Here is a 14,149-nt window from a genome sequence, read left to right on the forward strand (position 1 = left end):
TCTGAACCAAGTTTAGTTTGAAAATTCAATCAATACTTCTGTTTTTTATCAAAGGTAAAGTAAGAGATTTTATTGATAATAGAGGAAAATATTACAACAGCTTCCCGGTGCACCAGGAAAAAGGACAGCTTACAAATCCCATATAGATTGAGAGCAAAGCAGCAATACATTCTGATGCTTAAACTCTGGGTTTACAGATAGCCAAGAAACAAGTTTATTCACTATAAGCTGTATTAGGTCCTCTGGATTTCTCACTTCGTTACAGAAATTTTGATTATTTCTCTCTGACCAAAAAGACACTAATACAGCTGCAGGAATTGTTTTCCAGATCAGTTTCCCCTTTTTCTTCAGTCCAGGCAGTTTCCAGCAGCAAAAAAAATCCTTCATGGAACCAGGCGGAACCCAGTTTATACCAGCAGCCTTGAGGAAATGTTCCCAAATTCTAGCAGAGATAGAGCAGTGAATACTAACTAAGATGGTCCACTGTCTCAGGCAGGAGCCCACACAAGCCACAGTTCATACCTGAACTCTGTATTCCATCACTATCCAAGTTGATCCTTTTAGCATCCTCAAATTCTTGGCATAGTTTTCAAGGCGATGCCTAGGTGACAAGGTGCCCTTTGAGGCTCGCCAAGCAGTTTTGTACTATGTATTATAAAATACTTTTTTATTCTTTATTTTTTGACATTATTATAAATTGGCCTGCCCTTGAGTCCTGTTAGTCTGATAACAGCCAAGAAGAGAGGAGAAAAAACAAGAAAGAAAGAGAGAGAGAGAGAGAGAGAGAGAAAGAGAAAAGGAGAAGAAAAGAAGAGAAGTCTGGTTCGAATGAGAGAAAAAATTACCTCTCCCATTCGGCCAGGTATGTTTTATATTACTAACACAATGGAAAAGACACACGTGCCCCTACTTAAGTGAGGGACACTAGTTCTAACATAATATTACACATCAGCAACCTCAACATAAGTATAAAGACAGAAATACCCCTACATACTCGACACTAACAATAATTATAAAATAGGCACTATTAAACTAAAATATTCATTTTGTGTGTTTACATACTAATTTTTTTATTATTTTCTTATCTGTTAGGGTTTAATCAATACATACATTGCTAAATGCAGTATTGAACCATCAAAGACTTTAAAACCTGAACCAAGGAAGAACTTAAAATTTTGTCTAATCAACACATTTTCTACTACTTTTTTTTCTTCTTTTCCTATAACAAAAATAAGGGTTCAGCCCTTATATTTTTTTAATGTTCTTTTCCTTCTTTTTCTTCTTCTCATTAATATGTTGATTTTCTTTACTTTAACATCAACTCTATACTTTTCTTATGAAAATTATGAATAATTATTAAGGAAATAAGGTTATGGTACCTAGAGAACTACCCTAGGATCTACGTCTTCTACATAAAAAAATTCATCGAGCCTAGGCGACTAGGCTACTAGGTGCCCCCCTGTCGCCTAGCCTCGCCTTGGTGCCTTGAAAACTATGATTCTTGGTAAGACATCACCCAATCCAAAAGGCAAGAAAATAAGTGGATATCTAAAGTCCATCAAATATGTGGATACCTCTTCCACATTTTAGTAGAACATGTGTTTGAAAAACACATGAAACCCATCAAATATGACTAAACACATCAAGAATAACTAAAAGCACAGAAATTGCTCATACCTCCGTACTCAAAAAATTGTGAAGAACAATTATTCGTGGTGACCAACTGATTACTTCAGGTTTGACCTACAACAACAAAAAAAGGTACAAACAAGATAAGTGGATATCTAAAGTCAAAAAAGGAATCATATAAAGAAGTGCATATGCCAAATTCATAGCATCTTGATGATCACCAAAGCCAAAATCTACAGAAGATTCAGCATCTACCACTCTTAAATAATACAATAGAAGAAAGGAAATATTCCCTTGCACATAGCTCTAAAAGCATCCTATTCATCTCTTCTAAACCCCTGCATGTAGGATCATTTCCATGCCTTCTTTGCAGGTGGACGATTCCTTCTAGTGTGTCAAATCATTTTGCACCTTCAGTTTTCAGCTGGCTAAAGAAGAGGGGGAGGATTATGTGGAAAAGTACTAGCATTGCAACAATTTGGATAATATGGGAGGAAAGAAATGCTCGAATCATCAACAAGGAAGAAAGAATCTTAGAAGCAATAATTGAATGCATCCCCATTACAGTGTCTCATTGGACTAAATCTTTGGAAAGCTTCTCAACCATTTTGGTAGATGGCATCATAACAAAATGGAGAGAAGTGGTAGGGACTATAAAAAAAAAAATACATTGATTTGCAAAAGCTACACTCCCCCAATTGAAAGGTTTATCAAGCTCAACTTTGATGGCAGAAATAGGAGAAATCCAGACCCTTCAGGGATGGAGGCATCTTTAGGTATGAAAGAGGGACTTATGGTGGCACTATTTTCAGGACCGATTGGAGTGGGGTATTCTCTAAGGGCAGAGTTCATGGATGTTATGGAAGGGGTACAAAGGGCAAGAAGGATGAATGTCAACAAACTAATTATTGAGGGGGATTCAAAGCTAGTGATGGAGTGGCTACAAAATGAGGAAGCATCTCTTTGGCAGTATAGAAACAAGGTAAAAAAGTCTTTATGACTAAAGAAATGGAAGTCAGATTCCAATGGGTTCAGAGGACAGCTAACAGTATGTGTTAGGAACCTACCTAACTTGGGGCACTTCGAGGGAGCCAACCTCCTGAATTCATTGGAAGGAGAGAGAGAGAGAGAGAGAGAGAGAGAGAGAGAGATTATGCTGAAAGAATTATTGTCTTATTTCTCTTTGTGCTTCACTACTTATACTGTTTACAATCTTTGATTTCTTTCTGTTACAGCTGTTGCAAGTGGACAATTAATTGTACTGACGTGGCCTCTTCTTGTAAAATTAATTAACTGCTTTCTGTTGGTCTGTTTCAGTAGTCTTTACAATCCCCCCCTCCTTTAGAGCAATCTTGCCCTCAAGGTCTAATGTGGGAAAATTTGATTGCAGATCTAAGTAGGATTCCCAGGTTGCATCTTCTTCTGGGAGTTTAAACCAAACAACTAATGCTTCTGGTATGACTCTTCCACCCCGGCGCACCCATCTGAAATCAATGATGCGGGCTGGCCCAGTCTGCACTTGTCCTTCTGAAAATGTGGGAAGGGTCGCACTTGTAATGACTGGCTTCGGCCCTTTCTTCAGTAAGGAGATATGGAATACAGGGTGCAGTTTTGATGTTGTCGGAAGGTCCAGCTTGTAGGCCACTGACCCTATTCTCTCAAGGATTTTAAATGGTCCAAAATAGCACGGGCTGAGTTTGTTCCACTGTCGGCTTGCAACTAAAATCTGTCTGAAAGGTTGTAATTTGAGACCAATCACCGACTTCATATTGGACATTCTTGTGATGTTTATCATAGGTGTGCTTCATCCATTGTTGTGCCGGTAAGAGATGATGTCTCAGTTCCTTTAACACCTCATCTAGTTGCATCAGCTGTTCTTCTAAGGCCGCTACTATGGTGGTCCCTTTTTCATAAGGAAGTAGAGGGGGAGGGTCTCGACCATATAGAGCTCTGAAGGGTGTCATCCCAGCGACGCTATGGAAAGTGGTGTTGTACCACCATTCAGCCTAGTGGATCCACTTCACCCATTGTCTTGGTCGGTCTCCCGCAAAGCACCTCAAATATGTTTCGAGACTCTTGTTAACCGCCTCTGTCTGTTCATCAGATTGAAGGTGGTAGATAGTTGACTTGAAGAGTTTAACCTCGTGGAGGCACAAAAGCTCAGCCCAGAAACGACACATAAAAATAGGGTCCCTGCCTGATACAATTGAGCTGGGGAGCCCGTGTAGGCGCACAATTTCCCGGAGGAACAATTCAGCAACTGTGACTGCTGTAAATGGGTGTGATAGAGGTAGGAAATGACTGTATTTCGTCAATCTATCCACTACCACAAGGATAACCATTTTGCCGGCATAAACGGGCAATCCTGTGATGAAATCCATTGATATATCATCCCAGACTTGGGTTGGTATTGGGAGTAGTTGCAAGAGGCCTGCTGGTGTTGTAGTGGCTGACTTGTTTTGTTGGCATAGTGCACACCCGGCCATGAAGTTCTGGATAGATGTACACATGCCTTTCCAATGGAATTGTGTGGCGATGCGTTTTTGTGTTCGTAGGATGTCGGAGTGGCCACTTGTGGGTGAGGCATGGAATAATTCCAGGAGCTTCCTGAGATGAGCAGAATCTGCCGGAATTTCCAGGCATCCTTTGAAGAAGAGTATATCATTCTTAATGGTGTACCCGGGGTGCAGTGAGGAATTTGCCGATACTTGGGCCTTCAACTGCTGTAACTCCCTATGGGATTGGGCTTCTTTTCGAAGTAGATCCATGAGTGGAGAAGTTGGGGAAGATACTAGAAACTGAAATGATTGTGGGTGCTGTGAGAGGGCGTCAGCCACCCGATTAGCAGCCCCTGCTTTGTACTCAATTATGTAGTCGTACCCCAGTAGCTTGGATATCCATCGTTGTTGTTCCGGGGATAGGACTGATTGATCCAATAAGAACTTCAAACTTTGATGGTCGGTCCAAATTATGAACCGTCTACCGAGCAAGTAGGATCGCCAACGTTGGACTGCTAAGACCACTGCTATTAATTCTCGTTCATAAACTGATTTGGCCCACTTTTGTGATGTTAAGGCCTTGCTGAAAAAGGCTAGTGGTCGCCACTCTTGCATGAGAACAGCCCCAACACCTTGACCGAAGGCATCACACTCAATGATGAAGTCTTTTGTGAAATCGGGCAATGCTAATGTTGGAGGGCTCGCAACTGCCTGTCTCAACTGCTCAAAAGCTTGTTGGGCCTGGGTTGACCAGTGAAAAGCATCTTGTTTCAGCAATTGGGTCAACAGGGTCGCTATTAGGCCGTAGTTTTTTATGAAAAGGCGGTAGTACCCAGTCAGGCCCAAGAAGGCCCTCAACTCTTTCACACTTTTGGGTTGTAGCCAGCCCTTTATACTGGAGATTTTATCTGGGTCGGCCGCTATAGTTCCATTCTCTACAACATGTTCCAAGTAGTGAACTTGGTTTTGTCCAAAGGAGCACTTGGACTCTTTAGCAGACAACTGGTGGGCCTCAAGTGTTGCAAGGGTGACCTGTAGATGATTCATATGTTCCTCCCAATTGGGGCTATAGACCAATATGTCATCAAAGAAAACAAGGATGAACTTACGTAAATATGGCCAGAATATGTCGTTCATTAATGCTTGAAATGTGGCTGGAGCATTGGTCAGCCCAAATGGCATGACCAGGAACTCATAGTGGCCATCATGTGTCCTGAAAGCCGCTTTGTGAACATCCTCCCTATGTACCCTTATTTGATGATACCCAGCTCGTAAATCTAATTTTGAGAATATGGTGGCTTGACTGAGTTCATCAAGCAACTTGATAAGTGGAGAAGGTTAGCAAGGAACCGTGCCAAGAATCCACGTTATCAGGACTACGTTGCATGAAGTGCAGGACACGTGGCCATGCTTATCTGCTAGCTGTTAGGCTTAAGAATGAGTCAAATAAATGAGTAGGAGTCAAATAACGAGTGAGGGAATATCTCACTTTTGGTTGCGCCAGTTGTTGTTGGCTAGGCTAAAGTATAGGATAGACGATTGCATGAGTTTAGGAGAGTTGGTTGAGTGACTTCTTGTATTTAAACCTGGGTTACACAGAACCAAGGTAGTGAAATTTTCAATAAAACAACAGGCTATTTTCTTGCCTTAAAAGAAAAGTCTATCAATTGGTATCAGAGCCAGGCTGACGATGGGAAGCCACAAAGAGCGAATAGAGAGTCTGGAGACCAGCGTGGGCAGTTTGCAGGAAAGCTTTAACCGCCTGGAGCTGGGATTTGGCGTGAAGTTGCAACGACTGGAGGCTGCAATCAGCAATCTCACGGAGGCGGCTGTGATACAATCGGAACCTAAGTTTAACCAAGTCACTGAGCGAAGTGGATCTTCATCAAGTGACCGAGGTCGTGAGCACACAGGAGGAGACCACCCCATGTTCTCTTCAAAACTTGCAAGACTGGAATTCCCTAGGTTTGCGGGAGAAGATCCAACTGAGTGGCTCAATAAGGCGGAGCGATTCTTCAGGTATCAAGGCACTACAGAGCCACAGAAAGTACCCTTGGCCTCCTTCCATCTTGAAAGGGAAGCGGACCAATGGTGGCAGTGGTTGTATCGAGCTTACCAAGAAGAAGGAAGAGAAATTACATGGGACATTTTTGTAGAGGAGCTGTGGTCGCGATTTGGACCAATGGACTATGAGGATTTCGATGAAGCCTTGTCCAAGATTCGACAGACAGGCTCTCTGCCGGACTACCAGTGGGAGTTTGAAAGACTGGGTAATAGAGTCTGTGGCTGGACTCAGAAGGCTCTGGTAGGGACGTTTATGGGCCGCCTCAAGACGGACATTGCAGACGAGATCAAAATGTTTAAACCAAAGTCACTCAAAGAGGCCAATAGCCTGCCAGGATGAGGGATGAACAAATCAGTCGGCAAAAGAAGGTGACTAGGTTCCATGCGGTTGTGGCTACTGTGATGAGTTCGACTTCAACCAACCCCAGGCCAACGTTATCGATGAAGCGGTTATCTTGGGAAGAAATGCAACGACGACGTGCACAAGGACTCTGCTTCAACTGTGATGAGAAATTTGTCATGGGACACAAGTGTAAGGGTCCACAACTGCTGTTGTTAGAAGGAAGCTTGGAGGAGGATGAGGAGGAACCGAAGACCTTGAGATTTCGCTACATGCTCTCACGGGCTAGTCCCCTGCTCACACCATGAGAGTTGTCGCTACAGTCGGCTCCCACAATTTAGTTGTGCTCATTGACAGTGGATCGACACACAATTTTATTAATGATCAGGTCGCGGAGCTACTGCAACTTCCGGCAATCCCAACCGAAGCATTTAAGGTGAAGGTAGCCAACGGTGCACCCCTCAAATGTCAAGGGAGGTTCGAGAATGTCAAAGTGTGGCTACAAGGTACCCCATTCACTCTAACTCTTTACTCTTTACCACTAATCGGGTTAGATATGGTGCTAGGGGTCCAATGGCTCGAGCAGCTAGGCACGGTCATGTGTGACTGGAAAAGGATGACGATGGATTTCACGTGGAAAGGAAGCCCCTATCGCCTAGAAGGAATCAATCATAGGCCGATCCAACCTGCCGAACTCAGAGCCATATCAAAGGAAGCAAAACAAGGGAATTCTTTGTTTGTTGTGTGCTTATGGATGTCTATAGAGGAGGGGGTTCCTATAGAGATGCGGTCATTACTGCAAGAATTTGAGGACATGTGCCAAGAACCAAAGCAGCTACCTCCTTCACGAGAAATTGACCACCGAATCATCCTCAAAGAAGGGACCGAGCCGGTTAAAGAACGATCCTGTAGGTATGCTCATTTCCAAAAGACCGAGATAGAGAAACAAGTACAAGACATGCTCAACATGGGAATAATCAAGACTAGCACCAGCCCCTTTTCTTCACCCGTCTTGTTGGTAAAGAAAAAAGATGGGACGTGGCGGTTCTGCACAGATTATCGGGCCCTCAATGCCATTACTATCAAAGACAAATTCCCAATCCCAATGGTGGAGGACATGCTAGACAAACTATATGGAGCAACTTATTTTACTAAGCTCGATCTAATATCGGGTTATCACCAGGTGCGAGTCCACCCCGCAGACACTCACAAGACAGCCTTCCGCACGCACAATGGCCATTACGAATACTTGGTCATGCCTTTTGGATTATGCAATGCCCCCTCAACTTTTCAATCTCTAATGAACTCAATCTTTCGGCCATTCTTAAGAAAAATTGTGTTGGTTTTCTTCGACGACATTCTCATCTATAGCCCGGAGTGGGAAACACATCTTATACATGTTCGAAAAGTTTTCGAAGTGTTGAGACACCATCGATTTTTTGTTAAACTTCGCAAGTGCGCCTTTGGTCAAGAAGAGATCGAATACTTGGGTCACATTGTCTCTGTACAAGGGGTGCACATGGATCCTGGAAAGGTAAGAGCTATGATAGAATGGCCTGAACCTACTAATGTGTCTGAACTGCGTGGTTTCCGAGGTCTCACAAGCTACTACCGTAAGTTCGTAAGAAACTACGAAATGATAGCCCAGCCTCTCACCAATCTGCTCAAGAAAGGCCAATTCGCATGGGGCAAGGAGGCCAAAGAGGCATTTGAAGCCTTAAAACAAGCCATGTCATCGACCCCAACCTTGGCCATGCCCAACTTCGATGAACCATTTGTCATAGAAACGGATGCATCAAGGGAAGGCATCGGAGCAGTCCTAAGCCAACAAGGGAAGCACATAGCCTATATGAGCCGAGCCTTAGGAATTGCAAAACAGGCTTGGTCCAGTTACGCTAAGGAAATGCCAGCCATCGTACAAGGAATCAAAACATGGCGGCCATACCTTCTGGGATGCAAATTCTATATCCGAACAGATCAGCGAAGCCTTAAGTACTTGCTTGAGCAACGCATCACCACGCCTGAACAACAAAAATGGGTTTCCAAGCTGCTAGGATATGATTATGAAACCCTGTACAAACCAGGGAAAGAGAACTCAGCCGCAGATGCTTTGTCAAGGAGGTTAGAAAGTCCTAGACTCCATACACTATATACTTCTCATGCCTCTCTATGGGACGAGATCAAGAGAGATACGCAACAACACCCTTATATGGTACGGATCGGTCAGCAAGCTACAAACAAACCCGGAACTCCATACAGTTGGCGCAACGGGCTGATCTACTATAAGAACAGGGTAGTTGTTCCGTCGGATTCTCCAATCATACCAAAACTCCTCCATGAATTCCACGATACTCCCTATGGAGGCCATTCTAGGGTACTGCGGACGTACAAGCGATTGGCACAATAGTTCTATTGGCCGTCTATGCACCAATCAACTCAAAAATATGTCGCCTCTTGTGCAATGTGCCAGAAAAATAAATCAGAGACCCTCTCCCCAGCTGGACTCATGCACCCACTACCCATTCCATGTCAGGTATGGGATGACATAACCATGGAGTTCGTGGAGGGACTTCCACCCTCACAAGGGAAAAGCACAATCATGGTCGTCGTAGATCGCCTAAGCAAGTTCGCTCATTTCTTGCCTCTATCTCACCCACACACGGCCAAAACAGTTGCAGACAGGTTTATAGGAGTGGTTAAACTTCACGGGATGCCAAAATCTATTATCAGTGATAGAGATCCCATCTTTGTTAGCCATTTTTGGCGTGAGTTTTTCAAGCTGTCAGGGTCCAAGCTGCATATGAGTACATCCTACCACCCCCAAACGGATGGACAACCCAAAGTGGTCAACTGCTATTTGGAGCAGTACTTGCGTTGCTTTGTATCCCAGCAACAGAAGAGATGGAGCAATTACTTGCCATGGGCCAAATTCTGGTACAACACTACGTACCATAGCTCAATCGGCATGACTCCCTTCCAAGCACTATATGGGAGGTCTCCACCGACAATTCCGCATTACTCAACCAGCACATCACCTGTCCATGAGGTAGACAAAGCATTGGAGACAAGGGATAACATCCTCAAACAACTAAAATCTCACCTGCAGGCGGTTATTAATCGCATGAAGCAAATAGCGAACTCAAAGAGAAGGGAGGTTGTTTATCAAAAAGGCGATTTTGTATTGCTTAAGATCCAACAATATCGTCAGCACACTGCTTATAAAAGAGCCCACCATAAACTCGCCAGCAAGTATTTCAGCCCGTACCGAGTGAAAGAGAAGATTGGGAGCGTTGCATACAAGCTCGAGCTGCCGGAGGGTGCCCGTATCCATCCTGTCTTCCACGTCTCAATGCTCAAGAAATTTGTGAGAGAGGACACCTCTGTTGGATTTGACTTACCACCAACGAATGATGAAGGTGAGGTAATAGCGATACCAGAGGCTATACTGGATACACGCTGGGTTCGAAAAGGGTCAGGCTTCGTGGAAGAAAGCTTGGTGCAATGGAAGAATCTTCCAAGGGAAGAGGCAACATGGGAGAATACACAGCAGTTAAAAAGTCAGTTCATTAATCTGAACCTTGAGGACAAGGTTCCACTTCAAGGGGGGGGAAATGATAAGTGGAGAAGGTTAGCAAGGAACCGTGCCAAGAATCCACGTTATCAGGACTACGTTGCATGAAGTGCAGGACGCGTGGCCATGCTTATCTACTAGCTGTTAGGCTTAAGAATGAGTCAAATAAATGAGTAGGAGTCAAATAACGAGTGAGGGAATATCTCACTTTTGACTAGGCTAAAGTATAGGATAGACGGTTGCGTGAGTTTAGGAGAGTTGGTTGAGTGACTTCTTATATTTAAACTTGGGTTACACAGAACCAAGGCAGTGAAATTTTCAATAAAACAATAGGTTATTTTCTTGCCTTAAAAGAAAAGTCTATCACAACTCATCAATGACCGGTATTGGAAATCGGTCTTTAATGGTGATATTGTTAAGGTCTTTGTAACCAATACAAAATCACCATGTCCCATCCTTCTTTTTGACTAATAATACCGATGAAGAGAATGGGCTATGATTGGGTTGTATTATCCCTTGCTTAAGCATATCTTGAACTTGCTTCTCGATTTCAAATTTTTGAAAGTAAGGGTATCGGTAGGGTCTTACATTGGTTGAGGCAGCTCCCAGCATGAGGGGGATGCGGTGGTCATGCTCCTGGCGTGGTGGAAGTTCTTGGGGTTCTTCGAACACGCTGCCATATTGTTGAAGGAGTTGTTGCAGGCGGCTTTGGAAGTCTCTAGGCCCATTTGGGCTGTTGTTAGCTTAAGATGGGCTGGTCCAATTTGAGTGCATGTGCATAAATACGGGCTGATCCGAATCTTCTATTTGCTTTGTTAATGTTGCAAGACTGATGGGCCTTGGACCCTTGCATGTTTGCCCTTGTAGATGGACTGTAGAGTTCCCTGATGTGAAGTCCATGGTGAGACGGGCCCAGTCATAGATCACGGGCCCTAGCTGTCTTAACCATTGAATGCCTAGCACCATGTCCGCTCCACTGAGATGAAGAGGATAAAGGTCCACCACAAATTGGTGATCCTGAACCTTTAGTGGTAAGCCCATGCAAATGCTATTGCAAGATAGGCTATTACCATTGGCCACATGAACCGTAAAATTCGTTGTTGGTTGAACTGGGAGTCCCATTTTATCCACTAAGACTTGAGTTATGAAGTTAAGGGAACTGCCATTGTCTATGAGGATTGACACTTGTCGTCCCTGGATTAGCCCTACAACTCTCATTGTTTGAGGGGACGCAAGTCCTGTAAGGGCTTGTAGAGATATTTCAGGTGTGCCATTGGGTTGTATTTCCCACCCTAGGTTAGATTCCCTGCAACCGGTAAGGTCATCTTCCTCTTCGGATTCTGCTTGGAGGAGAAATACTTGTTGTTTCTTGCATCGATGGCCCGGTCCGAATTTCTCTTCGCAATTGTAACAGAGTCTTTTGTCTTTGCGGGCTTGCATCTTTGCCCAGGTCAGCCGTTTGAAAGGAACCAAGGGGCCTGGGCTCAGTATTCCTTCCTCCTTGTCTGGTGTTGTCATCCTGGTTCCTGGACCCCATGGCCATTGCACCTTTCTTGCTCAAGCGAACTTATCCTCATACAATCTTGCTAGCGTTGCCGCATTTATGACCGAAGTGGGTTGCATCGCCTTCACTTCCAGTCACAGTTCTTCTTTTAGGCCGCCAACGAAGATTCCCACCAACGCCTTCTCCGTCCACCCTTGGACTCTCACGGCCAGCTTTTCAAACTCCATCTGGTAATCTTTAACTGATCCCACCTGTCGTAGCTTTGCCAAACTCTCATCGTGATCTTCGAACCCAGACGATCCAAAACGGATAGTCATGGCATCATTGAAGTCAGCCCAAGTTTGACGAGGGTGCCCCCATCGGTACCATTGAAACCAGAGGATAGCTTCCCCTTCAAGATGCGCAGAAGCCAGAGCTACCCTGTCTTGCCCATGTGTCTCATGGTAATCGAAGTACCATTCGGCTCTGAGAATCCAGGGAGTTGGGTCGCCACTTGAGAAGATGGGGAAATCAATTTTGGCTGCTCTCGTTTCCGCCGGTCCTGTTCTGCGGTTGTTTTCATTGTTGTGCTCTTCTTGGCTTCCTCTATCGTTGTTCGTTGCCACCTACTCCAACCGATTGAGGAGAGTAGTGAAACCTTCCTTCATTTCTTTGAGATCTGAAGACATTCGATGGATCTCTACCTCCATCTGATCCACTCGGGTGTCTACTGATGTGTTTCTTGTGTTGGTCATGCTAGCTCCGATACCAACTTGTTAGGAACCTGCCTAACTCAGGGCTCTTCGAGGGAGCCAACCTCCTGAATTCGTTGGAAGGAGAGAGAGAGAGAGAGAGAGAGAGAGAAAGAGAGTAATGCCGAAAGAATTACTGTCTTATTTCTCTTTGTGCTTCACTACTTATACTGTTTACAGTCTTTGAATTCTTTTTGTTACAGCTGTTGCAAGTGGACGAATAGTTGTGCTGATGTGGCCTCCTCTTGTAAAACTGATTAACTGCTTTCTGTTGGTCTGTTCTAATAGTCTTTACAGTATGGTAGATGTATTAGCCATGCAAGAGGTGGGGAGGGAGGATATTTTTTGGGGCACAGTTGTAAGGAAATTTGATTAGGGAGATAAAGCTTTTATCTCTCCTACCGATGCATGTAACTTATACATTTTCATTTGCTTTAATAAAATCATCGGTTATTAAAACAAAAAAAAAAGTGATGGTGACTTTTCCTTCTTCCTTTGTCATTGTAACAGTGGCCTCACCTTATTCCTTATTCTGATCACTGAAAGAGCCAACAAACTACCAAAATGAAGCACCTAAGTCTTCAAAAAACAATCTTCCAAATAACAAACTTCACAAAAACCAACCCCACTTCAAGAAAAAACAAAGAGAGAAATTCTCAACTTATGCCAAATACCCAGCAACCTGAGGGGGAAACAGCCAAGAACAAAAAGAAAAGGAAAAAAAAAAACAAAAACACTACTTCCTTTATCACTTTGGAACATACTGAACCTGGGACCTCTCCTCTACCATTATTGTCCTTACTTCCTCCCTTTTCCCTGTTTCAGGATCGTTATGACCATTCCTCCTGCCTTCCTTATCTTCCAGAACATCCTAATCTAGCTTCTTCTTCATCAACTTGAACCACACCGAATTCAGTTTCAAACCCACTACTATTGTTTGTTAATTTAATTCCAATTTCTTCAATTGTAAACAAATCAATTTCCTTCAATTTTTCTCACTCACTTTTTCTTTTTTTTTTTATAACAGAAATTCATTAGATTCATAAAAAAATTAGATACAGCAATCCAGAGAGAGCTAAAATGGCTTAACTCTTTGATCCCTTCCTACCCCCTACTTTGCCAAAGCATCTGCAAACACATTTGCTGTTCTTTTTCCCCACTGAAATTGGATGTCCAGCCCCCTAGTTAGCCATTTGATTTCCCTTCTTTCATTAGCAAAACTCCAAAGTCTGCTTTCCTTCTCTAACCAGCTTAACACCAACTTTGAGTCCCCTTGAAACAATTAACTTCGGTATATTCAGTTCCTAACTCTTTCTAATACCCTCCAGTACAGCATAGATCTCAGCTTTAAGAGAGTCCCCAACCCCAATGGAACCTGAATACATTGAAATCACCTTCCCGTCCTCATCTCTGAAGACACCTCCTACACCTGAAGGACCTAGACTGCCCTCACTACTTCCATCAAAATTTAGCTTTATAAATCCACTGCCAAGTGGTGACCACACAGGAGAAACAGAAAATCGAGCATGAGCAAAATTAGCCACCTTCGCCCAGCTGTTCAGCAACTTATCCGTAGAAACATCACCAAACAGCTCCAACTGCTCCACAAATTTTGGCTAGTGCACCAACCTAACTTTTTTTACTTCAATAATACATTATTCACTTCTTTCCTTTTCAGAATTCCTTTCCTCCCATAGAGTCCAGCAAGTAGCAGCCCTTACACATCTCCGCGTAATCCTTCCCCTTTTCTTTGGCCATCTAAGGAACGAAGAGCTAAACAAGCTTTGAATGTTGGACGAAGGAGTCCACCTG

At 43.7% G+C, this 14,149-nt stretch overlaps 1 protein-coding gene across 5 annotated transcripts in view; it reads right to left on the reverse strand.

Annotated features, from left to right (window-relative positions):
• Positions 1 to 14,149, reverse strand: part of LOC148852676 (prolyl 4-hydroxylase 1) — a 92,458-nt gene that overhangs the window by 52,746 nt on the left and 25,563 nt on the right. For all 5 annotated transcript variants that reach the window (XR_016099147.1, XM_088944332.1, XM_088944331.1 and 2 more), the window contains one exon: positions 1,678 to 1,743. Coding sequence is in view for 4 of the 5 variants with exons in the window: in XM_088944332.1 (XP_088800458.1) it covers positions 1,678 to 1,743 (66 nt within the window). In the remaining variant the exon portion in view is untranslated. The remainder of the gene's footprint in view (positions 1 to 1,677; positions 1,744 to 14,149) is intronic.

Source organism: Nelumbo lutea, chromosome 5 (genome assembly GCF_056320005.1).
Source record: "Nelumbo lutea isolate HS-2025 chromosome 5, American lotus-T2T, whole genome shotgun sequence".
Classification (NCBI taxonomy): domain Eukaryota; kingdom Viridiplantae; phylum Streptophyta; class Magnoliopsida; order Proteales; family Nelumbonaceae; genus Nelumbo; species Nelumbo lutea.